Here is a 26097-nt window from a genome sequence, read left to right on the forward strand (position 1 = left end):
CACAGGAGTCAAGAGTGGCACACAAGCCCTGAGGCCAATATTTTTCTCCCACTGATTGATGTAGTGATTTTTTCAGGTAGATTTTATAACCCAAATCAAGCAAAAAAATAAATAGGCTTTCTATGGCCCACTGAGTGAGAGATGGCACACACAGGGATGGCACTCTAGCAGAAATGTCAATCTTAATCTCCCACAAAAAAAAAAAACAGGGAGTGTCCAACAATTACTATCTCCCTGCAGTAATCTCAGCCAGGTATGGCAGGCAGCAATAAGGAGTGGACTGATGCACAAATTAAATAAAAAGTGTGGACAAACAAAAAAGATAGCTGTGCAGAAAGGAAGGAACAAGAGGATTTGTGCTTTGAAAAAAGCAGTTGGTTTGCACAGCGGCGTACACACAGCAATGCAGCTATCAGGGAGCCTTCTAGGGCAGCCCAATGAGCTACAGCGCTGAGGGGGAAAAAAAAAATGTAGCTTCCACTGTCCCTGCACACCGAAGGTGGTGTTGGGCAGTGGAAATCGCTACAGCACAAGCGGTTTGGTGGTTAATGGACCCTGCCTAACGCTATCCCTGCTTCTGACGAAGCGGCAGCAACCTCTCCCTAAGCTCAGATCAGCAGCTTTAACATGGCGGTCGGCGGGAACGCCCCTTTATAGCCCCTGTGACGCCGCAGACAGCAAGCCAATCACTGCAATGCCCTTCTCTAAGATGGTGGGGACCAGGACCTATGTCATCACGCTGCCCACACTCTGCGTTTACCTTCATTGGCTGAGAAATGGCGCTTTTCGCGTCATTGAAACGCGACTTTGGCGCGAAAGTCGCATACCGCATGGCCGACCCCGCACAGGGGTCGGATCGGGTTTCATGAAACCCGACTTTGCCAAAAGTCGGCGACTTTTGAAAATGAACGACTAGTGTTGAGCGATACCGTCCGATACTTGAAAGTATCGGTATCGGATAGTATCGGCCGATACCCGAAAAATATCGGATATCGCCGATACCGATATCCGATACCAATACAAGTCAATGGGACATCAAGTATCGGAAGGTATTCTCATGGTTCCCAGGGTCTGAAGGAGAGGAAACTCTCCTTCAGGCCCTGGGATCCATAGGGATGTGTAAAATAAAGAATTAAAATAAAAAATATTGATATGCTCACCTCTCCGGCGGCCCCTGGACTTCACACTGCTAACCGGGAGGCTTCTTTGTTTAAAAAGCGCGCCTTTCGGACCTGTGAATGACGTCCCGGCTTCTGATTGGTCGCGTGCCGCCCATGTGACCGGCACGCGACCAATCAGAGGCCGCGACGTCATTCGCAGGTCCTCAATTCCTATAATTAGCAGTTTTGTGAATGAGAATGACGTCGCGGCTTCTGGTTGGCCGCGTGCCGGTCACATGGGCGGCACGCGGCCAATCAGAAGCCGCGACGTCATTCTCATTCACAAAACTGCTAATTCTAGGAATTGAGGACCTGCGAATGACGTCGCGGCCTCTGATTGGTCGCGTGCCGGTCACATGGGCGGCACGCGACCAATCAGAAGCCGGGACGTCATTCACCGGTCCGAAAGGCGCGCTTTTTAAACAAAGAAGCCTCCCGGATAGCAGCGTGAAGTCCAGGGGCCGCCGGAGAGGTGAGCATATCAATATTTTTTATTTTAATTCTTTATTTTACACATCCCTATTGATTCGATACCGATACCCGATATCACAAAAATATCGGATCTCGGTATCGGAATTCCGATACCGCAAATATCGGCCGATACCCGATACTTGCGGTATCGGAATGCTCAACACTATGAACGACCCGTTTCGCTCAACCCTATTTGCAGTATTTTTAGTCCCATGTTAAAGACAGGCCTTGCAAAATTTCACTCAAATCAGGGGAAAAATGTGGTTTTGTAGTCAGTGGGCTACCATACACAGATTTTCTGCTTTATGTATACTGTATATAGGTTACCTCCTAGTTCTTTCACTTAACACTATTCTTTAACAAATTAATATTCAGATACAAGGACAAAGGGTTAAAAGGAGAGCATTAACATGATTTAAATCATAAAACTACAAAACATCAAGTTAAGAACAGTTATGTTTTAATTTAATTTTTATTTTGGCACTGAAATCAGTTAAACATTTTCAATTATTTCAATTTGACAAGCAGAATCTATGATTCATGAGGACAGAAAAGTGAATGTTTAATATAAAAAAATCAAATATTTATATTTTATATATACATTATATATATTATTTTTTTTTTAAACAAGGAAAAGCAAATATTCCTTCCAAAATGAATACACACATATAACAATGTATGTACAGATATAGTTATAAATATGAGAATGGAAGAATTGTGCCATCGCATGAACATTGGTAATGTGATGTCACAAATCACTGTGCAATATTTCATAATTCTGCTCAAAAGCCAGTTCAGAGAGAGAATATATATTAACGTGTGTTTGTATATAACGCACTATGGAAACTTGCAATGCGTATTCTGGAGGCAAGGAAAGTGCTACTGTGTGTGTTTGCCATTATTTGACTTACCGTACTCGGCTAGCTCACCTCTGGATATATAAAGGTTTTCTGAAGCTATTTTATTTCCCATACAAGCAATACACCATACGTTAGTCTTAGAGTTTCTGGTTGGTGTAATGTTTGAGTTACACTTGATACATATGAGTGTCTAGAAATGTTAATTTGCTTATTTATATATACACAAAGTTAAATGTATTCCTTATTTTTGGATAGCTGTATATAAATGTGAAATTATTTGACGTACATGTATATAAATATAACATATATAGAGACATATATCTGTATACGTACTGCACATACAGATATATATATCTATCTTTATATATAAAAGTGTATATACATGTGTCTAGGCACTTTTTACATCTAAAACAGAATAGGTGCTATCTGTTTGCCAATGTTCACAGGATGCAGTATGCTCATCATCAGCGTGGCAATACAGTTGGTAGAGTCTAATGTCGCCAGCAACCCATGGTCTTTCATCATCCATGTGACAGTTCAGGAATAGAGGTTCTTTTCGCATAGTCAAGAATTAGGGGATGATCTTCACCCTCAAGAAGATAAGGAGGTTTGAAGCCCTGGGATGAATTCTGAACATTATTGGAGCAAAGGGACCTCTTTTCTTCAAACAGTGATTTTATTCTCCAGAGCAGTGATTCTCTTGGACACAGCTTCGAGTGAGAAAGGAGTTAAAGAAATATATTCTCAAAATAGATTTCAGTACAACTAATTGCAATCAGTCATTCATACATGCAAACAGTTGATCCTATTATGATTTACCTGGTTAAAGGTGCCTGCATAGTCATAACCAAGTCTAGATAGGCCTGAACAACTATCTATGCTTGTATCGTGATTCTGCTGTCTTAGGGTACCGTCACACAGTGCAATTTTGATCGCTACGACGGCACGATTCGTGACGTTCGAGCGATATCGTTACGATCTCGCAGTGTCTGACACGCTCCTGCGATCAGGGACCCCGCTGAGAATCGTACGTCGTAGCAGATCGTTTGAAACTTTCTTTCGTCATCTAGTGTCCCGCTGTGGCGGCATGATCGCATGGTGTAACAAAGGTGTGCACGATATTGTATACGATGTGCGCATAGTAACCAACGGCTTCTACATCGCACATACGTCATGAAATTATCGCTCCAGCGTCGTACATTGCAAAGTGTGACAGCAGTCTACGACGCTGGAGCGATAGTGTTACGATGCTGGAGCGTCACGGATCGTGCCGTCGTAGCGATCAAAATGCCACTGTGTGACGGTACCCTTATTCCGATGCTGGTGTAACATTGCTCAATAGACTATCCCTTTTATGTGATATCACTGTCTTCATTATCTGTCCTCCCATTTCTCTATTTACATTATTTTTTCACCCTGTTATCACTATGTGCAATAGAATTGCACAGTAACATCACTATCATTACATGTGTCCAGTGAAATTGCTCAGCCATATCATCTTCTCTGAGGAAAGAAGCTGTCCTCTATCACTTTCTGAAGGCAGCAAGAGTCTTTAAGTCTAATAAAATTGTATAGTATGTGTAAAGTGATGGACATACTGCTCACATTCCCACTTGAAGACACATGTATTGTTGCAGTGTATTTTAATGTGTATTCCAATATGCGCTATTAGTGTTGGTGTTGTATTTTGCCCGACAGTAGGGAGAGTTAAAGGTAATGTTTGGGACTAATTCAGAGTGGGAGGGACTTAAGTGTAGGGACAGATACAGTTTCTTGTCAGGATGTTAGATAGGGCCCAGGGTGCTACAGAAGCAGACCTAAGGACTGACTAGTCAGCAGAGCCACATGACATGGTTGTTCCTGACATGAGAGGAGACCTGGTCATGGGATAGCGTGATCCTGAGTGGAGAGAAAGAAGTGACAGGAGGACAGAGTGATCAACTGGAGAAGGGTCCTGGGTGTTAGGAGTCGAGTTCCCGTCGCTGCACAGGTGGAATCTCAAACCATGTCTGCTGTAGTCTCCCATTCTGCATCAGCCGCAGTGGAGCCTGCTCAACAGAGACGTTGGTCCCAGCGTCTCACTCAGTCTGGTATTGTGCAAAGGGTTACTGCTGCCTTTTCAGGTCCTGCTATTGTACCCTTTACTGGTCTGCAGCAAGCAGGCTTTTCTGGGACTAAGTCCTGCTTTGCACACACTGAGCATGCCCACGGGAGGACCTCTCATTGGAGGTCAAGGGTCACATGCTCAGGCCCTGTAGCAGCTCCCACTGGTCCTCCAGGAAGATCTTGTAGAGCTGCAACTATAAAATGTTCGCAGGTCCGCAAGGCCATGCGCTAGTGTAAACTATGTATGTGCTCAGCGCCAGTGTGGTCGTGTGTGTGCAGTCAGGGATCCGGCTGAAATAAGCCCCTAGAATGCTGGCACCTCAGGCGAGGAGTTTCTTGTGTGTACATTCAGGGACCCGGCTGAAATAAGCCCCTAGAATGCTGGCACCTCAGGCGAGGAGTTTCTTGTGTGTACATTCAGGGACCCGGCTGAAATAAGCCTCTAGAATGCTGGCACCTCCGGTGAGGAGTTTCATGTGTGTGGATTCAGGGCTGGCTAATAGTCATTAGAATTCCGGCTCCACCGGAGAGGAGCTGCGTGTTTGACTGCATGACCACTGTTGGCTCTACTCAGTAGCTGTGTTCCCCTGTGAGCTAAACAGGGCACAGTGTTCTCTTTGCTAACGGACTCTGTGAAGTAACAGAGTTTGTTTATACCAATATACTTCACCGCCTTACTTAGCAGCGGGTTCTTTCCTGCACAGTGGATCCTGGGTTGCGAACGCACTTATTACTTCTAATAAATATATTCGGTGCGTTCCGCCAACCCTAACACTGGGACAAGATGCTTAACAGTACGGCCCCGAATTTAAAACTCAGAAAGGTAATTGGCCATATTAGAACAGAGGACATGATATGAAGAGACTGCCTCAGATGGGAGTTCCAAGGCATCAGAAGGAGAGAAGCTAAGTACCAGCCATATTAGCAAACTAGTTCCTTTAAGAGAGAGGAGGATGTGGAACAGTGGGTTGAGAGTAGGACTCTCACTTACTGGACTTTAGTACTGTGCTGGTTAGTGGTAAAGATATAAGATGGAGAAAAGTAGAACTGAGTCATTCTGAGAAGAACAAGGAGAATGTATGTGAAGATATTGAAGGTGCGCCTTGTTTTAAAGGAAACATTTGTGAAGTATTGCACCCTCTATCTACTGTACATAGTTCCCACCAAGTTCCTGTTTAATAAAACTGTTTTTGAGTGGTGGTCTCCTTCATTTAGCTGTTCAACATCCAGTCCTGGAACTCAAAGTATCATGCGGCCTGCAAAGATGTAGCAACCACACAGCAAAAGTCCACACATCCAGCCAGGGCCTCCACCTTGATGTAACGCTTAGAGGTATAAGAGATGAGTACCACATCCACGGCTACCGCCCTGGACCATGTTAATAATAATTTAAGTAGTTTGTTACGTAAATGATTAGATGCTGCCTTTCTCTGTACAAAGTAAATCAAGTAAATTTATATTGCTCTAACTCTATGCTCACTTAGGTGTGATGGGGGTGCAACGGAGGATTACCCTGTTCTTTACAGATGAGTCCAATCCTAAATAATGAGCAGGTAATGCACATTAACAACACTACTATTACTATTACAAAAATGGCCTCAATTCATCATTTACATCATCATTTATGTTTTTTAAAAGTCACTTTTCTTTTTAGTATTGTGGTATTAGTTGCTGTTTCTGGCACCAAATTCTTCAAAATGGTGACTGTGATTCATGAATTGTCTGCATAGTAAATTTTGGTCTTTTTCTCTTACTTGAATATTTTTTGTGAATTTTTGGCACCAAAAGTCGCATGTTCCTCAAAATGGCACACAAATTGTGCCAAAATACTAATGTACTCAAAAATACACCAGAAGTCCCATTTACTGAAGTCCCGAGGACAGGATGAAGCACTCTGGCAGCTCCACTATTTTACACTCCATCACAGATTTATATCCACAGGGATTTTACAGTAGATCCCTGATCACCTTACAATTATCCAGTAGTTATTTTCTGAGTATGATGTTATTAATGGGGATTGATTAGCAAATTAATATAATAATAAAATTTGGACATTGCATTATTTTTTTACACTATGTAGCAGTGTTATATAGGAGATTAGTATGAATTTTATTTGCATGCTACATATTAGCCACTATAGTGGTAATTTATATATTTGTGCACATTATGTCTGAATTGAATGGTGGCCACTAGAGATGAGTGGATTACTTTGGCAACCCCGGTCCATGGTCTCTCTGGCTGTAAACAGGAATTACATGAATTTCCTTGCCGATTGCCATTCCTTTACCTGTGTGCCCCATGCCACACAGATGATGCCATGCCAGGCATTTCAATCAAGTGATGCATCAAAGAACCCAGAAACTGAGGACCCTTTCACAGCTCTTGTCCATGGCCAGAGAGAGCACTGATTTGGATCACGGACCAGGGTAGCTCAAAGTGATCCGCTCATCTCGAGTGGCCACTATATGGCAATATTATTTGAATACTGTATAGTGGTATTATTCATTTACTGTCCAGCAGTTTTATCTGGACACTGATTGGCAGTAATAATTATTATGATATTCTGATATAAATATCCAGGTAACAGATGCAAATATATGTTTGTATGTAAATGGAGCCCTACTTTTACCCAGGGCTTAATTTTTACTAAACCGGCCTAGTCAATAGGCACTGCTGTAACTTTAGAAAAAGGATATTCTTCCTTGTTAGTGCCTGGATGAGCTCTTCCACCTTGGTCTGGAACTTAACAATGGCTTCACATTCACAGGGGTTTTCTTCTGATATTTTAAGAAAAGAAATGGTATTGTTATTTATGCATTAGCCTTAGTACCAGCTAAAGTAAAACTGCCTAGCACTTACCAACACAGATCTTCATCTGAAGTTTTTTGCCAATCTCTTTCATGGCTTTGAAGTCAGCTGTGTAAAAATAGTGCTCATTGACAGGTTCAGAGGCAATCATTCGTAACTCGTCCTCCACAGCATTGCCAACACCAACTGCATACATCTTGTAACCTGTATGAGATGTACAACTTTAATTAAATGTAATGTTTAGGAATAGGAGATTGTGTGAGCACAGACTCACACAAAGGCCTAATGATAAATCAAGGGAGTTGATATGTAGATAGACATCAATCTGTGATTGCCTGATAACTTGTCCAGACTGGATAAAAGAAAATAAAAAAGACTATAAAGACTATAAGGAGATTTACTAAATACACAGTGGCGGACCACTTTTCCCACTGACCTTGCTTGGTCATCTAGTTTAAGATATTTAATAAATAATTGCAGGTGCTAATTTTGCCTTACCTAGTTCCTTAGCCTTCAGGGCAGCATCATTGATGTAATCCTGGGAACGACCATCAGTAAAGACAATGCCAACTTTAGATACTCCTGGTCTTCCTCCATTGGAGATGGTAAAGGTGTTGTCAATCAAATATGTGAGGGCTTGACCAGTCATGGTTCCTTTCTCCATGTAAGCCATCTTTTTCACAGCAGTTTTAATGTCCTTCTTGGTGTTATATCTACCCAGGGGGAACTCCTGCCTTACAGCACTGGAGTACTGGACGAGACCTACATGTGCCTTTCTGTCCCCTACATCCACAGACTCTACAATTTGATTAATGAATTGCTTGACAAGCTCAAAGTTCTCTGGACGAACACTTTTAGAGCCATCAATTAGGAACACCAGGTCAATGGCGGAGGCACCGCAGGCTGTAATAATAGCAAAAAAATACATATGATGATTATATACGCTTAAAGAGCAAAACCATTCTGTATCACATGTTTTCTTCAAGTCATACCATTGCAGGTCTTTCCATCATCATTTAATGTATATCCTTCCCTGCAGGCACAGGTGTAGGACCCTGGGGTGCTAACACAAATTTGCTGACAGTCGTGATCTCCAGTGGAGCAGAGATCAGCCATTTCTGGGTAAAAGAATTGTAAAAAAAATGTATTAGTACATTCTTAGTTACTCTATGTATGTAAGAATGTATGTAACTCTATGTATATTCCATATATATGTATAGTTATGGCTGGCCTTAGAGGTGACTGTAAGGGCGGAATCTTTTTCCCCTGGGAAGAGGGCAGATTGCTGCCCTGTCAGCACAACCATGAGTCAACAAAACATTATGCAGACCGCACAATATCAGAGAGTGAAGGGGAAACTCCAAGGTTACTCTCAGACAAGCTGTTATTTCACTTCTGTATGAGATGCTAGGCTGCAGAGTATTACTAGCAAGCAGCAGTCATGAAGAAAATTGAAAGTATCACTTCCCCTTGCTTGTGGTATTAAAGTGAACCATTAGCTTCATGCTGCACCAACCAAAGACAGCATGAATCAGAACCTCCATTTGTGATTGCAACCAGGTATGTCTTTGTCTGAAGCACTGCACTATTTCAGAGAAAACACTTTAAAAAGGCAGCCGGGGAGTATAGGGGACTACCTGACTAGCCTGGTGCAGCCACTGTCCAATGTCTCCCCTCACCTCTAAACTTGATTAACTGGTCCTCTATGAACACATGGAAGAGACCTGTCAATCAAGTTGACATACCTGTTTGCAATCACACAGCCAGGTTCTGATTCGTGCTGTCCGTGGTTCGGACATCATGAATCTAATGACTTTCCCTTCTAAGATGTAGCTCCATGAGAAAGAGGTGGCACTTCTGTCATATCCATACATCTAAACGGGGTATATGGGGTGTGCTACTCTTGTGAGACTGTGCTAAAAGGATTATCATGGAAATAGAAACATTTATATTTTATGACTCTTTAATTGTGTTTTTTTTAACTCAGCTTTTAAGCTTTTTGCATTCTGTTAAACAGTATTGTTTATGTTTTGTCAAATGTTATAATTAAACAAGCTACAGGAGAACACAAATATGATGCAAGCTACCCTTTTCTGTTCTGTTAAAAATGACAATTTATTAAAGAAAATCTGTCAGTAATCCCTCGACACACCAAACAATACATGTGCATGTACGTGTTGAAAATAGAATTTAATTTATATCTTTATATCCTCACAGCATTGTTCCCATGTTGAGAAATAGCTTTAGAAGTGAATTGCTAATGAGGCTGGCATTGCATTGGGGTGTGATGCTCTTCTATTGTCTCGACCCCCCATAGTAGTCTCTGCTGAGCATCACCTTCCACTAGTTGAATAAAAGTTAGTTATAAGTGTCTTCATGCAGAAGTGCTGTCAATCATCTAGTGGAGGACGGCATTTGGCAGAGAAAAGTCTGAGGAGCTGAGGGAATGTAAGAGCTTTACACCCCAATGCTACTTATATAAAAATGATTATGTGTATGAGTAGTGCCAATTCTTTACAGATTTCTCTGCTTGCTGTTATTCACGAAGATTGTTCACTGCGGATAAACACCTATCCATATAGGTGCGCAACTCGTTACAGCCTTGTACATAACTGTTGTGTCTTGTACCCGGGTAGGGGTGGACATAAAGCAGGTGCAACTGCACAGGGGCTTTCAGGTGGAGGGGAGACCTTGCAGGTCATCTAATAATGTAATGAGGGCAATTTGTCCTGTTTCTCAGAGCCCAAGGCTCCATAGGGCCCATGCTCATAAGGCCCTAATCACATGCAGTGTGCTGGGCAGGGAGCAATCCTACAGCTCCACTGCTTACAGGAGAGAATAGCAGCAGAGTTGCAGGAATACATCCTCAGTTTCCTGCCCAGTGCCCGGTAGGACTGCCACCAGTTCCTCGTTGGATATAAACCCAGTCTGTTAACGGGATTATAACATAAAACAGCCATGGTAGTATGGAAAGTTAAACTGATAATATGGATGTGTCAATTCATGGATCGAGATAAAAGAACAACTTGAAAGTTAAGTTAAATATTTAATTGCCTTAAGGGCAAACTAGACAATACACTATATATACACACAGTTTTTATACATATACAATGGTCAGAAATGCAAATACAAATAGGACAAAAATATAAGCAGATGGATCATGTCAAGTACCAGTTTGATGTTCGACCATGTGTGTGCTAGGCCGCAGGGGGAATGGGCTGCCAGTTGGTTCCTAGTTCATTCACAACACGTTACTCGACTTGCCTACCACATTTGAAGTGAACAAGAAGCATAACAGAAAGAGATCACATGGCTTTACACTAGCTTTCATCCTCTTTGGGTTACTCTCCTCCTGCCCTATGGGCTGAAACTAAATCCCCTCTAGCAGCTTAAGACTCCAAAACCTAATGTGAGTCATAACTCCTTAATGGATAGTCATAGGGAGGTGGTTTTTGGCACCATCAGATCCGACTCGGGCCCCTGTTATGAGCTGAGACCAAACACAGCATTGCTACCTGGCTTCTGCTAGCCAGTCTACGAATGTACCCACCCTGTGGATAACTGACTCTTCAAATCAGATAGACTGCATGGTATTTACAAGGGGTCTTCCTGTAGGAGCTTGATACTAGCTAGCTGGTGGGGGTGTGAATTTCTTCTCTGAAGCTGAGAAGGCTGAGTCCCCTGCTGAGCTAGGTGCCCTGTTAAGGTACCTTCAAACTAAACGATATCGCTAGCGATCCGTGACGTTGCAGCGTCCTCGCTAGCGATATCGTTCAGTTTGACACCCAGCAGCGATCAGAATCCTGCTGTGATGTCGTTGGTCGGGGCTAGAGGGCCAGCACTTTCTTTGGTCGCTGGCTCTCCCGCTGACATCGCTGAATCGGCGTGTCGACACCGATTCAGCGATGTCTTCGCTGGTAACCAGGGTAAACATCAGGTTACTAAGCGCAGGGCCGCGCTTAGTAACCCGATGTTTACCCTGGTTACCATCCTAAAAGTAAAAAAACAAACGCTTCATACTTACCATCCGCTGTCTGTCCCCGGCGCTGTGCTTTCCTGCACTCACTGTGAGCACAGCGGCCGGAAAGCAGAGCGGTGACGTCACAGCTCACAGCCAGTACAGAGAAGCAGAGCGCCGGGGACAGACAGCGGTAGGTAAGTATGTAGCGTTTGTTTTTTTTACTTTTAGGATGGTATCCAGGGTAAACATCGGGTTACTAAGCGCGGCCCTGCGCTTAGTAACCCGATGTTTACCCTGGTTACCGGCATCGTTGGTCGCTGGAGAGCTGTCTGTGTGACAGCTCTCCAGCAACCAAACAGCGGCGCTGCAGCGATCTGGATCATTGTCGGTATCGCTGCAGCGTCGCTTAGTGTGAAGGTACCTTTACAGCTGCACAAAAGAACCAGGTTTTATAGTCCTATGCCAAATAAAATACAAATGAATGACATGAAATTATGTCTCCAATATTCTTCCAATACACTGGGGAGAGGACAAAGAGTGATGGTGGAGTACAACAGTGATGGATTTAGGGAAGAACAATGATGAGAGTAGGTGGAGAACAATGATGAGGCTTGGGGAGAACAATGATTGGAGTGGGGAGAGGACAATGATGGGGTGGAGGAGAGTAATGATGGATGTGGGAGAAGACAATGATGGGAGTGGGGAGCAAACAACGATGGGGGTATGGCAGAACAATGATGGATGAGGGAGAAGACAATTATGTGGTTTGGAGAGGACAATGATGGGGTTTGGAGAGGACAATGATGGGGTGGAGTAGAATACAGTAATGGGATGTGGGGGAGAGGACAATGAAGGGGGTGGGGTAGATGACATTGATGGCATGTGAATGAAAGGGCAATGATGGGAGTGAGGATTGGACATTAATGGATGTGGGGAATAGGACAATGATGGGGTGGGGAGATGACAATGAGGCATATGGGGAAAAATGAGGGGGTAGAGGAGAGGACAATAAGGAGTGGATGGGAGTAAGGGGGACTTATAATGGACTTACAAACAGGGTGAGGAAGTTACATATGGAAAATGAATTGAGTGTGGAGGAGGGTTTTAAGTCCCTGATAGCATTATCCCCATCCCACAATTTATTATGACATTATCAGGGACTTAAAATTCATTGGGGAGTAGGAAAGGAGAAGATAAGGTGCATAGGACACTTAATAATTAGTGATGAGCGAACGTGCTCGCCACTACTCATTACTAACTGGAGTATCGCTATGCTCGGCGTACTCGGCGAGCAGCGAGCATGCTTGGCCCATGTGCTTAACTTCGTGGTTCAACGCTTTCTGAAAAGCTACCAGGAGCTGCCGGATCTGCTAGTGAAAGTACACCGTCTGCCCATTTTAGAAAGTCAGCTACAACTTCAGCCGCCCTTGCCGTGCTTCAGCAGCGTTTTCAGCTTCCAGCTCACCAACTGCTGTGTGATATCCCTACGCGCTGGAATTCTATGCTGCATATGTTGGAAAGGATTTGTGAGCGGAAGAAGGCCGGTGTTGACTACCAGCATCAACAAGTCCATCGAATTTCAGGTCAGACTCCACACATAAGACCTCAGGAGTGGACATGGATGTCAGACATATGTAACATCCTCCAAAACTTTGAGGACTGCACCAAGATAGTGAGCTGCGATGACGCCATAATTAGCATCACCATCCCGCTTCTCAGCATTCTGAAAAACTCTCTGCTCACAATCAAAGAGGATGTATTGCAGGTGGAGCATGAGGACATGGAGCAAGGAAACATACAGGGGGATTAGACTCAGAACAGCTTCATGTCTTCTCAACGTGGATGAGTAGGAAATGAGGAGGAGGAGGAAGAACAGGAGCTACTTTCATGCACTATAGATGGTACTAGAAACAGATCTGTATTAGCTTCTGTTCAGCGGGGATGGCCTGTGGACAGGAGGAAGAGGATGAGGAGGAGGAGGACAACATCGTCAGTCATCCTGTTGGTGAAGACATGGAAGTCTTGCCTGTTAGCAGTCTGGCACACATGGCTGACTTTATGTTGCGCTGGATTTCACGTGACCCTCGGATTATGAAAATTTTGGGTGACACTCATTACTGGTTGGTGACACTTCTAGACCCATGCTACAAGGAGAACTTTCAGCACCACAGGGCCCTTGTAGCGTAATTACTTAGAAAATTCCCACATGAGAACGCTGGCTGCAGACATCAGTTTGTTGTACAACCAAGGACACCAAGTGAGAGAGACAGAAGTACAATCCAGCTTAGGCAGGAGAACAATGGCCAAGTTTTGGGACAGTTTTCTCAGACCCTCCCATCTTGGTGGCACAGAGGCAGAGGTGCAGTCACAAGATGTGCAATGTTTGGGAAGATGGTGAGGAAGCACCTTTCAGATCGTACAAACATCCGTCATGATTCCTCTGTGCCTTTTAATTATTGGGTATCCAAGCTGGACATGTGGCATGAACTGGCTCTCTACGCCTTGGAGGTCCTGACCTCCCCTTCTGCTAGTGTTCTGTCAGAGTGGATTTTTAGTACCGCTGGTGGAATTAAACAAGATAAGCACATCCGCCTGTTAACTGAAAATGCTGGCAGGCTGACTCTTAAAAAATGAACATGCCTGAATTGGGAAAGACTTCTGTACACCACCAAGTGAAAACAGCGAAACATAACCTCAAATACATTCTCTCTTTTGGGGAGGTGTATTCTCATGCACCTCCTCACAACCACACATGGGTATACGCTTCCAGATTGGGTCTGTTTGTTCTTATTCTCCTTATCCTCATTCTTCTCATCCAGAACCACTATATCACCAGGGTGAATGTGGTCTGTACGGTGCATTTTGGCCAAGGGTACTGTGATGGCACTCTTTTATTTTTTTAAAAAAGGACAACACATTGGGGAATTGGGCATGACATTACATTGGGCCTGCTTCTTAACTCGGTCGTCTGCAATCTGTCCTGTACCTCCCAGTAGATCACCAGCGTGAATGTGCTCTGTACGGTGCATGTTGGCCAAAGGGACTCTGATGGCACTCACTTTATTGCCTGACATGTACAAATGGCGAATATACAACTGGCGATTTGTAAACAAGATTGAAATACTGTACACCTAATGCATTCATACAATCACATAGCTGCATGTCTTGTAAAACATTTACAGATGTGACACACAATGCTCATAGTGACACAATATTGATACATGTTTGTTTACTCACTTCACAAACAGTTCGAAGACTCTATATGTTTGCTGTTTGTCATTGGAAAACATTAAGGTTTACTGAAACTCAGCCTGTGGTGGTTTGATCTAAATCCTTGTGGGGTTCTCTGTCTTGGTGTTGCTTTTCAGATATTCGAGACGGATGATATTTAAAAGCCTCTTGGTGATGATCTAAGTAGACTGTTAGAAGCTAATCTTCATATATACGTAATCAGTATATTTATGTTATCCTTATATGTACTTATTAACCTTTGTATGTTATTGTTAACATATACAAAAATGCATGCACTCACACTATTCAATGTTAATATTCCTTGAATTTTGTAGTTTGCAATGAAATTGCTTTGTGTTTCAAGGATTAGACTTTTTTAAAGCCGTATCTGAACCTTAGTGTTAAAAACATGGCAAACACAATTGCCAAATTCTCCTGTAAATAATTCTGCAAAGTGGGAACCATCATACTTTACAAAATACGAGTGAATTTTCCTGGACCCATCCAGTATGTGGGTTCCATGGCGTAATGGGGCAGATATGACTGACTATGCAGCAGGGCTCGCCTTGCTGGCGATGTGTAAAACCAAGGAGTACGGGAGTACAAAATACATATTGTGAAGTGGATTTTCAAGGGCACATCCACTATGTGGGTTCCAAGGCCTAAGGGGGTGCATATGACTAGGCAGCAGGGCTGGCCTTGCTGGCAATGTGTAAAACCAAGGAGTACGGGAGTACAAAATGCATATTGTGAAGTGGATTTTCATGGGCCCATACACTGTGTGGGTTCCAAGGCCTAATGGGGTGCATATGACTGACTATGCAGCAGGGCTGGCCTTGCTGGCAATGTGTAAAACCAAGGAGTAGGGGAGTACAAAATGCATATTGTAAAGTGGATTTTCATGGGCACATCCACTATGTGGGTTCCAAGGCCTAATGTGGTGCATATGACTGACTATGCAGCAGGGCTGGCCTTGCTGCCAATGTGTAAAACCAAGGAGTAGAGGAGTACAAAATGCATATTGTAAAGTCGATTTCCATGGGCTCATCCACTATGTGGGATCCAAGCCCTAATGGGGTGCATATGACTATGCAGCAGGGCTGGCCTTCCTGCCAATGTGTAAAGCAAGGGAGTACGGGAGTACAAAATGCATATTCTGAAGTGGATTTTCATGGGCCCATCCACTATGTGGGGTGCAAGGCCTAATGGGGTGCAAATAACTATGCAGCAGGGCTGGCATTGCCGCCAATGTGTAAAACCAAGGAGTATGGGAGTACAAAATGCATATTGTGAAGTGGATTTTCATGGGCTCATACAGTATGTGGGTTCCAAGGTGTAAGGGGGTGCATATGAATTGGTAGCAGGGCAGGCCTTGCATTCAATGCAATATTTTTTCAGGAGGCCCTCCAGGACATCTTATGAAAGGGGTATTGTGGTGCGTCATAATTCTTGGCAGCCCTCCACTCACAGCCTAGGCTACAACAGCTTAGAAGACCCATTGTTTCATAATGGCCCTTTAAGAAGATTAATGCCGCCTGATGCACCAGTAAAAATAGGCTCTGTGACTTTAAGAGTCCCTCCTTCATAAATGAAACAAGATGGGTCTGCTTATGTGTCACACACCACATGGCCTGCTAGGGGTGATAAATGTTACAATGACATTTCCCAGTGAATGCATTTGTAGTGGTTGAAAGCAATGTTAAAGTTGAAAAACGCTTCAAAAATGCTGCGTGTGAACTAAGCCTAAGTGGGGGAGGAAATTTTCGTCTGGGGTAAATATTTGGCCTTGCAGGCAAGTCAATAACATGCACAGGATGAACCTTGACATATTTCCAAGCAAAACCCTTTTTGGTTTAGTTTTCATGTGTTTTTTGTGGCACCGGGAAAAATGGCATGAATCTCGGAAAAAATTGATTAAAGCTGTGAACCAGTAATGCTTCCAGGGGCGATCCCCATTATGTCCCTGTGTCATTTGAGCAGTGTTTCCATAATTTTCAGACGTTTTTAGACCTTAAAAGGACCCCCTGGGGGATCGCGGTAAAAATACTCGGGTCTCCCATAGATTTACATTGGGCTCGTGGTTCTGGCCGAGTACCCGAGTATTCCAATTTGCTCGACCCGAGCAACGAGCACCCGAGCATTTTAGTGCTCGCCCATCACTATTAATAATGAATTGAAAGGTGGGATTAGATGCTGTCAGGGAGTTGTAATGAACTGTGAGCTGGTGGAGGATGCTTATTATCTGATAATGTCTTCTCCCACCTCCAAATTCATTATCATGTTATCAAGAACTTATAATGAATGGGGGGACACAGGACAGGGACTAAGGCTATGTGCACACATTCAGAATTTGCAGGAGAAAATTCAGCTTCATGTCCTGGCAGGAAGAACGCTATGTAAAATACATTTTTTGCCATGTTTTTTTACATGCTTTTGTTGCGTATTTTCTCCCACTCATTAGTATGGGTGAAATATGCACAAGAATTGACATTATGAAGATTTTAATCTGCTGCAAATCTGCAAGGATCTCAAGGGTAAAGTTTCTCCTTGTGGAGAGTGACATACCAGCTCTGGCTTGTCAAGGTAAAGAGGATTATTCCCTGTGCAATGCTCCTCTGGGAATTTTTGAATGCAAATCGCTTCTTCAGAGAGGAAGAGGACTTGAACTCTATGCTGCTACTTGTTGGAAGTAGCAATCCTACAAGTCACAATCAACCCTTTAACGAGTCTTGCTCAATCACTTTGCTTGTCAGAGGTGTACCTAGGTTTGCTTGCACCCAGGGCAAGAATTCAGTTTTGCGCCACCTCCAAGCACATATGCAATTTGCACACTTAGTCAAGTTACGATGTGCTCCTCTCCCTAATGCTCTCAATGTTCAGTGAAAAACTGAGAGAAGCAGGAAGAGAATCTCATTGTCACAGTACCAGAAGTATGAAAATCACATATGAGTGAAGTGTCCATGTGATGACTACTGGAACCTACAGAGCTGAATCCTGACATCGCAGCTTCTGAATTGTCACAAAGAATAAACTTCACACTTTTAGGATTCTCCCTTGCCGGTGGACAGTCATGTCAACACAAGTATGCGATTTGCATACTTCTGGTCACATTCCGAATAGACGTGCCCATCCTCACTCTGTTCATTTTCATTGAGTGAGGGCACACATGTCTAGTCAGTGCATGACTGCATGTATGTAAATTGCCAGCACGAGAGAATCTTGACAGTGTGTATTGCGCACTGTGAAAATTCAGAAGTCTGCAGTCACAAAGAATGACTGCAGACTCATTACAAACCTGGACATTCCCTTTAATGCTCCTAACATAAATAAAAACATGAGAATTAGTTAGTATCACAGATAACATTTACATCCAGGTACCTTGTAGATGATGTTGTTTCTGGAGTCGTTCTGCTTCTTTTCTTCATCTTGTCCAGACCCCATGATGAGTTTTCTCATCCACATCCATTTCTGCAGACTTCCATCTTCTCCCATCTTCTGCAGCACATCCCTACACAATGCCCTTAAAGATAGCAGTGTCATTATAATGCTACTGAATAAAAAATATCTGCTCTATGCTGAGCCCCTGAATAAATAATTGACTCTCACTATATTCCCTGCACAAAATATGACCCCCACACTGTCCCTCTTATGGTACATGCTCTTCACACTGACCTCCCCTTATAGGGCCCAGTCTTCATACTGTACACTTTCATTACACTCCCCCTCCTTGGTATACTGTCCCCTTCTTGCTGTACCCTTACACAGGCCCCCAGGCTACACCCCTACTACTCCGTCTCCATTCTATGCCCACTCACTTTTCTGCCCCATACTATCTCCACACACTATTACCCTTCCTCCTCATACTGTCTTCTTTCACATCCCCCCTATTCACCATACATACTGTCTCTTCCTATATTTACCCCCTCACTCTCTATACTGCCTGCTCACACATACCCCTGGCTGCACATATCCCATCACCCTCACTCCCCATACTCTTTCCACATATATTATTCCCATTGCTACTCATGCTGTGTCTGCATACATTCCCCCATTCTCTCCCCACACTGTCTGCACCCATCTTCCACACTGTTTCCTCATACATGTCCCCCATTCCCCCATACTGTTTCCTCGTACATGCCCCCCATACTGTTTCCTCACATTTGCCCCATACTGTTTCCTCATACATGCCCTGGATCTCCCAACTTTGCGCCTCATTTTGTGTCCTCAAATCTCCCCCCACACATTAAATCCCCCATCCCCACTCCAAATCTCTCCCACACATTAAGTACCCCCATCCCCACTTCATATCTTCCCTCACACATTAAACACCCCCATCCTGACACCAAATCTACCCCATCACATTAAACACCGCCATCCCCACTTCAAATCTCCCCACACATTAACACTCCCATCCCCACTCCAAATCTCCCCCACACATTAAACACCCCCATCCTGACACCAAATTTACCCCTACACATTAAACACCCCCATTACCACAGCAAAGCTCCCCACACAATAAACACCCCCATCCCCACTCCAAATCTCCCCACACACATTAAACACCCCCATCCCCACTCAAAATGTCTCCACACACATTAAACACCCCCATCCCCACTCCAAATCTCCCCACACACATTAAACACCCCATCCCCATTCCAAATGTCCCCACACACATTAAACACCCCCATCCCCCTCCATATCTTCCCTCACACATTAAACACCCCCATCCCCATTCCAAATCTACCCCTACACATTAAACACCCCTATCCCCACAACAAAGCTCCCCACACATTAAACACCCCCATCCCCACTCCAAATCTCCCCACACACATTAAACACCCCCATCCTGACACCAAATCTCCCCACACACATTAAACACCCCCATCCCCCTCCATATCTTCCCTCACACATTAAACACCCCCATGCCCATTCCAAATCTCCCCACACACATTAAACACCCCCATCCCCCTCCATATCTTCCCTCAAACATTAAACACCCCCATCCCCACTCCAAATCTCCTCCCACACATTAAACACCCCTATCCATACTGCAAATCTCCCCCACACATTAAACACCCCCATTCCCACTCCAAATCTCCCCACACACATTAAACACCGCCATCCCCACTCCAAATCTCCTCCCACACATTAAACACCACCATCCCCACTCCAAATCTCCCCACACACATTAAACACCGCCATCCCCACTCCAAATCTCCTCCCACACATTAAACACCGCCATCCCCACTCCAAATCTCCTCCCACACATTAAACACCCCTATCCATACTGCAAATCTCCCTCCCATGCACTTAATCTTTGGTGTCTTCAACTCCAGTGGAGCACTTACCACCCATCTGTGTCTCTGCAGCATCGGCTAGTGGTGCCAGCAGCGGGATCACATGACATGATCACGCTGCTGGTGTCGCTCTGACCCAGTGGTCACAGCTTCAATTGTACTCACATCTGTAAGACAAAAGTATAATTGATCCTTGGGAGCCATCGGGCTGCAGTTTCTCTGTGCTGGCTGACAGCTTGTCAGCTGGCTCAGAGAACTGCTGTCTCCCGGTCTGGGGGGTGGCAGAATGCAGCTGAGAAGACACTTCAGACTGCTGCATTAGGCAGCCCGACTGCGCCCCCCTTGTGCCGGCTGCACCCTGGGCACATGCACTGGCTGTACCCCCCCGATACCCCTCTGTTGCTTGTACAGTAAAATATTGCATATTTTGTGTAACAAAAAGGTAGCATGTGCACATAGTCTTACAGTTAATTGGGGAGAGTCACAGAGACCCAATAGTTTATATTTATTGGGTGGTGGAGATTATAGTTAATGGGGGGCACAGTGCTACTTATCACTATACATTTTGATAATTGCGTGGCTCATAGCATGTTAATGGTGGGGTACATATCTGTATTCAGGGGTGCAGTGCGAGTGAGACATGTATATATGCAATTTATGTGTCATTGTTATTTTTAGGGCTGCGATGATCATCATGACAAGACGAGTCATGGCTGGGAGATGTTGACATGAAGGTCTGACCAGATGAATAAGAAAAAGCAGAAAACGTATCTAATTAGATAAATTATCAGCGGTAAGTACCTTGATGTAAATATCATTATGTATCTGCACTGCATGACTTGGAGTGATGATATCTGTAAAATCTTTTGGGCCACATTCTCACATTTGTGTGGTATGTCAGTGTGCCGCCAGATTTTTTTATCGGACAGTCGGACACAGACTTGAAGAGTTTTATAGATCCATTCGCACATCTGTGAAAATCACTGACCTGAGAATGCGATCAGTGAAGTTCAGGGAACTTTTTGTTTTGGTCCGATTTTGAGGATCAGAATAGGACATGCTCAATGCGTCTATAAAAGCGGGCAGCACACCAACACTGCACACTGATAAAGGAATATAGTCTTATTATGTATAGCACAGTGCCTTAGTATACAGTGTTCTCACTTATTATGTATATTTATATCCTTAGTTACATAGTTTCCTCTTTTATTATGTATAACATCATCCCTTATTACATACCATTCTCTCTAGTTATACAGTATATGGGGCCGTCCCTTATTCTATAGCTTCCTCTGTTATGTGCAGTGTTAGCCCATTATCGCATAGTATTATGTATTATATATAGCGCTGTCACTTACATAGCGTATTCGTGTTATTCTTTGTTATTCACAGTGTCCTCTTTTATTGTATAGTCCTTTCTATTGTTAGAATATAAAATGACTGCTGATGGATCAGCCAATGACAAGAAGACCAGTTCATCAGCTCCGCCATTAGAAAAGAAGGTTTCCCATGCTCCATCATCAGTCATTACATTATATATCTAACAAGAGAGGACGCTATGTAATAAAAAACAGGGAGCTATATAATCCGATACGTAAGGGACAGAGCTGTACATAAAAAGAGGTCACTGTGAAATAAAGGACGGTAATATACGCAATAAAGGAGACTATGTAAGATCTATATGTGTGTTGGGTTAAATAAATATATATATATATATATATAGCTTTGTCACCATTAAAGGAGGGGAACCGGGATACATTTCTTACACAAGGGACCCAAGCTGTCAGTGTCTGTCCCTGTACCTGAGTGATCAACACATGACCAGGACAGCAATTAGGGAGCCTCTTGACTGACTTAAAACAGTAAGCTAAAAGCAATTAATTTAGAAATTGTACATTAAAATTAGTCATCTTTTATTAATTACTATAGCTAACAAATAATAATTATTTTGTTAAAAAATAGCCAAGTATGACCTACCACAGAATGCTTCCTGAAATTTCTTGCTGAGTTTCTCGATCACACTGTAGCTTTCCACATAGTCCACATGTTCATCCAGGGGCTCACTTGCAATCTGACGCAGGGTGGTCATATCAACACGACCAACTCCGATGGCAAATAGCTCCAACCCACTTTCTCGAGCCCTAGCAGAAATGTCCTTTACACCGTCCTGAGGCCGACCATCAGTTACTATAATGGCTACCTGAAAATAGTTAAAACGCAAGTACAGTGAATAAATCTATGTGATTTCATTACATTCAGTATGATGTGTTCTGACCTTACACTTTCTGGTAACATTTAGATGCATTGATGACATTTATTCTAACTATTATGCATCAATGACAGCTCTTGCATGACAAAGGTTTGTGTGTTCCCAAATCCAGTTACACTACACCTCAAGAGGGGCCCAGTACCATCCCTTCACAGCTCTGGCTTATAACACCTCTGACAAGTCTCTGTTTAGCTTTATCAAAGCCACATTCCTCAACTGACTGTTCTACAGGTAGGGAGATATCAATCGTAAGGAAATACAAGACGCATACAAGACATTTTACTACCTGGCTCGGGAATGTACAAATGGCATAAAGGTGCATGGGAACGATTTTTGATGTTTGGCATTACTACATCAAAACATTTGCAGCAGTCATTCGAATAATGTCAGACTTCTAGTATTAGTAGTAATCAAGATTTGGCAGGAGTTAGGGGAGAAAGAGGTGATTCATTTCAGCCTGGAAGGTAATCCAACTAGTGAGTGCTTTAGTGTCCTATGGCTGACTGCATGCTTATTCAATCGACTGGAAATGTTACGATGAGGCATGAAATGCTCTTAAGGAGCCCTCAAAAATCTTTCAATACCTTTATTTTAGTATATTTAAAAAGGACTGTCACTAAGATCATGCTACCTTAACCACAGGCAGTCCGATATAATGATAGGTCCCAAATCACAATGAGTTATGTTAAACTCCACTACGGAGTTACATGAAGTGTATATATAGGAGTGTCTGCAAAGTGTTTCCCCTCCAGAGTTCCCTGTCTGACCTATAATAATTGACAAACCTCTCACTATAAGATGGGTCCACAGGCAGCAACTTTTCCCTGATTGTTGCACATATGCTGATCACACTAAACCAAACAACCCATGGTCAAGGCGGCATTATTTTGTCGACTGGCTCCCTTGAAAATAGGAGCTTGCAAGCATTTGTAATTTGACAGCATCATCAACATTTCTCATGCAGTCTATGATTGATTCTATATTGATAACTATTAGCATGCTTTATATCTATACTTCTCACCTTCTTTACACCTGTAAATTTGAGCCTTGCTCCTTCTCCCTCAGTGAAGGCGTGGTTGATAGCATATTGGATAGCAAGGCCTGTCATTGTTCCTGTAGACAGAGGTTGGACCTTTTTGACTGCTTGAAGTAGGGCAGCCTTACTTTTGTGGGTTTTAAGGGAGAACTCATTTTTTACTGAGCTGGCGTAATTCAGGAGACCCACTCTTGTGGTATTTAAACCAACATCCAGAGATTCCACCACCTGAGACAAGAAAACCTTGACCTGTTCAAATTCAGAGGGTCGTACGCTACGGGAACTGTCTATGATGAATACCAGGTCAGTGGGATGAGTCCTGCAATTGGGACCTTTTTGGAAAAGAAATAATAAATTAAAAAATCAATCTAAGTCGATGTAAAAGCAGACAACACATTTACTGTGACAACGTTCTCTTTTTATGTGTAGTTGTTAGTAGTTTGCATTGACCCTGCCATCAAGCATTTACTCTCTTGTCTTTGCTAAGTCCCAGTTTTCTAATTGTATCACTCCAAGGATAATAAGTAACATAATTTTCAGGATGATGCATTAGAACAGATGGCTAGATTTGTGGAATAAGCATTTTGACAGAGCGACGATGTTAACAATGTAATCTAATTTTTATGTTTTGGAGAATTTTCGTGGAACAGCCTGATCTCCGTAATTGGCACCTGGTTCTAGAAATCTGGCAAATGTTAACAGCCTGTTTGAGCTGGAACCAATCTAAAAATGTTTTTGTGGCAGTTCATTGCTTAAAGTTTTCCCTTACTTCAACACGAGTCTCAGCACCTTGACATATTTCATTTAGAGCTAACATTTTTAAATAAATCTAAATGTCAACGATGGCAAAAACCTATGCATTATTAAACTTATTTGCCATGCTACCATCAATATCAGGGGTGTCAAACTGCATTCCTGGAGGGCTGCAAACAGGTCATGTTTTCAGGATTTCCTTGTACTGCACAGGTGATAATTTAATCACCAACTCATTATTTGTGTAGGTGATTAAATTATCACCTGTGCAGTACAAGGAAATCCTGAAAACATGACCTGTTTGCAGCCCTCGAGGAATGCAGTTTGACACCCCTGATCAATATTATGGCAATTACAGAAGATAATAATAATAATCTTTATATAGCGCTAACATATTCTGCAGCGCTTTACAGTTTGTACACATTATCACTGCTGTCCCCAATGGGGTTCACAATCTAGAATCCCTATCAGTATGTCTTTGTAATGTGGGAGGAAACCCACGGAAACACGGAGAGAACATACAAACTCTTTGCAGATGTTGTCCTTGGTGGGATTTGAACCCAGGACTCCAGCGCTGCAGTGCTAGCCACCGAGCCACCGTGCTGCCTATTTTGTGTAGCAACTGTACAAGTTTGCGAAGACATAAATGGCTATAATACATGCTGAAAACTAGACATAATGGGCAAGCGGAGTTGCTTCAGTGCCCTTATATGTAGGAAGAAATGATGAATCTCCCACAATATTTTATCATCATTACTTTTGTGATAATATATGGGTAAATACATTATTAATTTCACTTTTAACCATGGGCAGCTAGATTCAGAGAAGAATACAAGTTTTCAGTTCTGCCCTCATCATTCCCTGATTGTACTAAATCTAATTTCTCAATAATTCCTGGAAAATCACCTTCATAATAATCTATGATAAGCAATAATTTCCTGTAGCCTAAACTTTTATTGATAAAAAGAAACCATATTAATGAGTTCAGTATTAATTTCTTAAATGAAACTTTCCAGAATGTTTATGGGGGCTAGTTATAGCAGACAGGGTTGAAAAGCCACGGTTGGAAGGCTCTGATATAAGTTTGATATTATTTTTTTTAGTTTTTAGTTAATTCTTATTGTAAAGGGTATAGCTGGAAAAATATATCCTATTTGATATGGGTGGCATTATTTTTTTATTCTCTTTTGTCTATTACACTGTATTTTCGATTGCTCAATATTATCAACCTTTAATCGCTTAAAAACGAGTATCAAAATTCTCCAAAGAGTGCATTAATATGAAAATGATGAATTTCTGCTTTTTGTCAGAGTTTATAAATTCAATATGAATCGTATTATTTCTAAGCCCAAAAACACTCACCTTTGAGCTGCTGTGGCACTGCTTCCACTGCAACATAGCTATAGAAGCTGAATAATAGGAAAGTGGAAAGTAGACACAGAGAAGTCTTCATGATGTCCGGAGAGGAGTCAGAAAGCAGAGTGAGAAGGATGGAATGGGTAATTTGTGTTCAAGGTATCCTACCTACACACCTCCCAGTTAAGTGACTGAACGAGGGGTGGGATGGGTGGAGATTGGCACCAGAGAGGTATATATAAGGGGAAAGGCTCAGTGGAAAGATAGGTGTCCTTTTGAAAAGCCACAACATTCCAGTTAACTCTGTAAACTTTTCATATAACAGGGAAAAGGTTTTGTTTAACAGGACATTAGGTCCAATATGAATTGGCCAAACAGTATTATGTCTAGCATAACGTGCACGTAACATTTTAAGATGTAGACTAATAGAGGTGGCTGTTCATCTGTCCAGTGCTGAAGCTTTGGGCTGAACAGCTGAGCTGGTGAGAACACCCATGGGACCAGCTGTCAAATACACTATTCACTAGTCCAGGAATTTGTAAGAGCAGGCGTGAAATGTCTGTAAGTTGTAATAATCAGTGCTTCTGCTACGATTGGGTTAATCAGGTGAACGTTACCTAAATGAGATCCTTTCAGTGTGACTTATAAAAGAAGGCCTGTATCTGCGGAGAAGACATAAAGGTCTCTGTTCAGCCACATGGCTAAGGCTAGGCTTTCCACACAAAGTATCTCCATAGCCTGACATGCCACAATTCATTGCTGCTGTGGTGCGGTGTATAACGTACCGCC

General features: G+C 42.9%; 1 protein-coding gene across 1 annotated transcript; it reads right to left on the bottom strand.

Moving 5' to 3' along the window:
• Positions 1-7243: 7243 nt before the first annotated feature.
• MATN1 (matrilin 1) lies at positions 7244-25437 on the bottom strand. Its single transcript, XM_069759807.1, has 7 exons — positions 25315-25437; positions 23185-23531; positions 21872-22094; positions 8398-8523; positions 7904-8308; positions 7457-7609; positions 7244-7374 (listed from the first exon to the last, which is right to left on the bottom strand). The coding sequence occupies exons 1-7, from the start codon at positions 25403-25405 to the stop codon at positions 7244-7246; spliced, it is 1476 nt and encodes a 491-aa protein (XP_069615908.1). The 5' UTR covers positions 25406-25437.
• Positions 25438-26097: the final 660 nt, after the last annotated feature.

The sequence above is a fragment of the Ranitomeya imitator genome, chromosome 3, assembly GCF_032444005.1.
Source record: "Ranitomeya imitator isolate aRanImi1 chromosome 3, aRanImi1.pri, whole genome shotgun sequence".
NCBI lineage: Eukaryota > Metazoa > Chordata > Amphibia > Anura > Dendrobatidae > Ranitomeya > Ranitomeya imitator.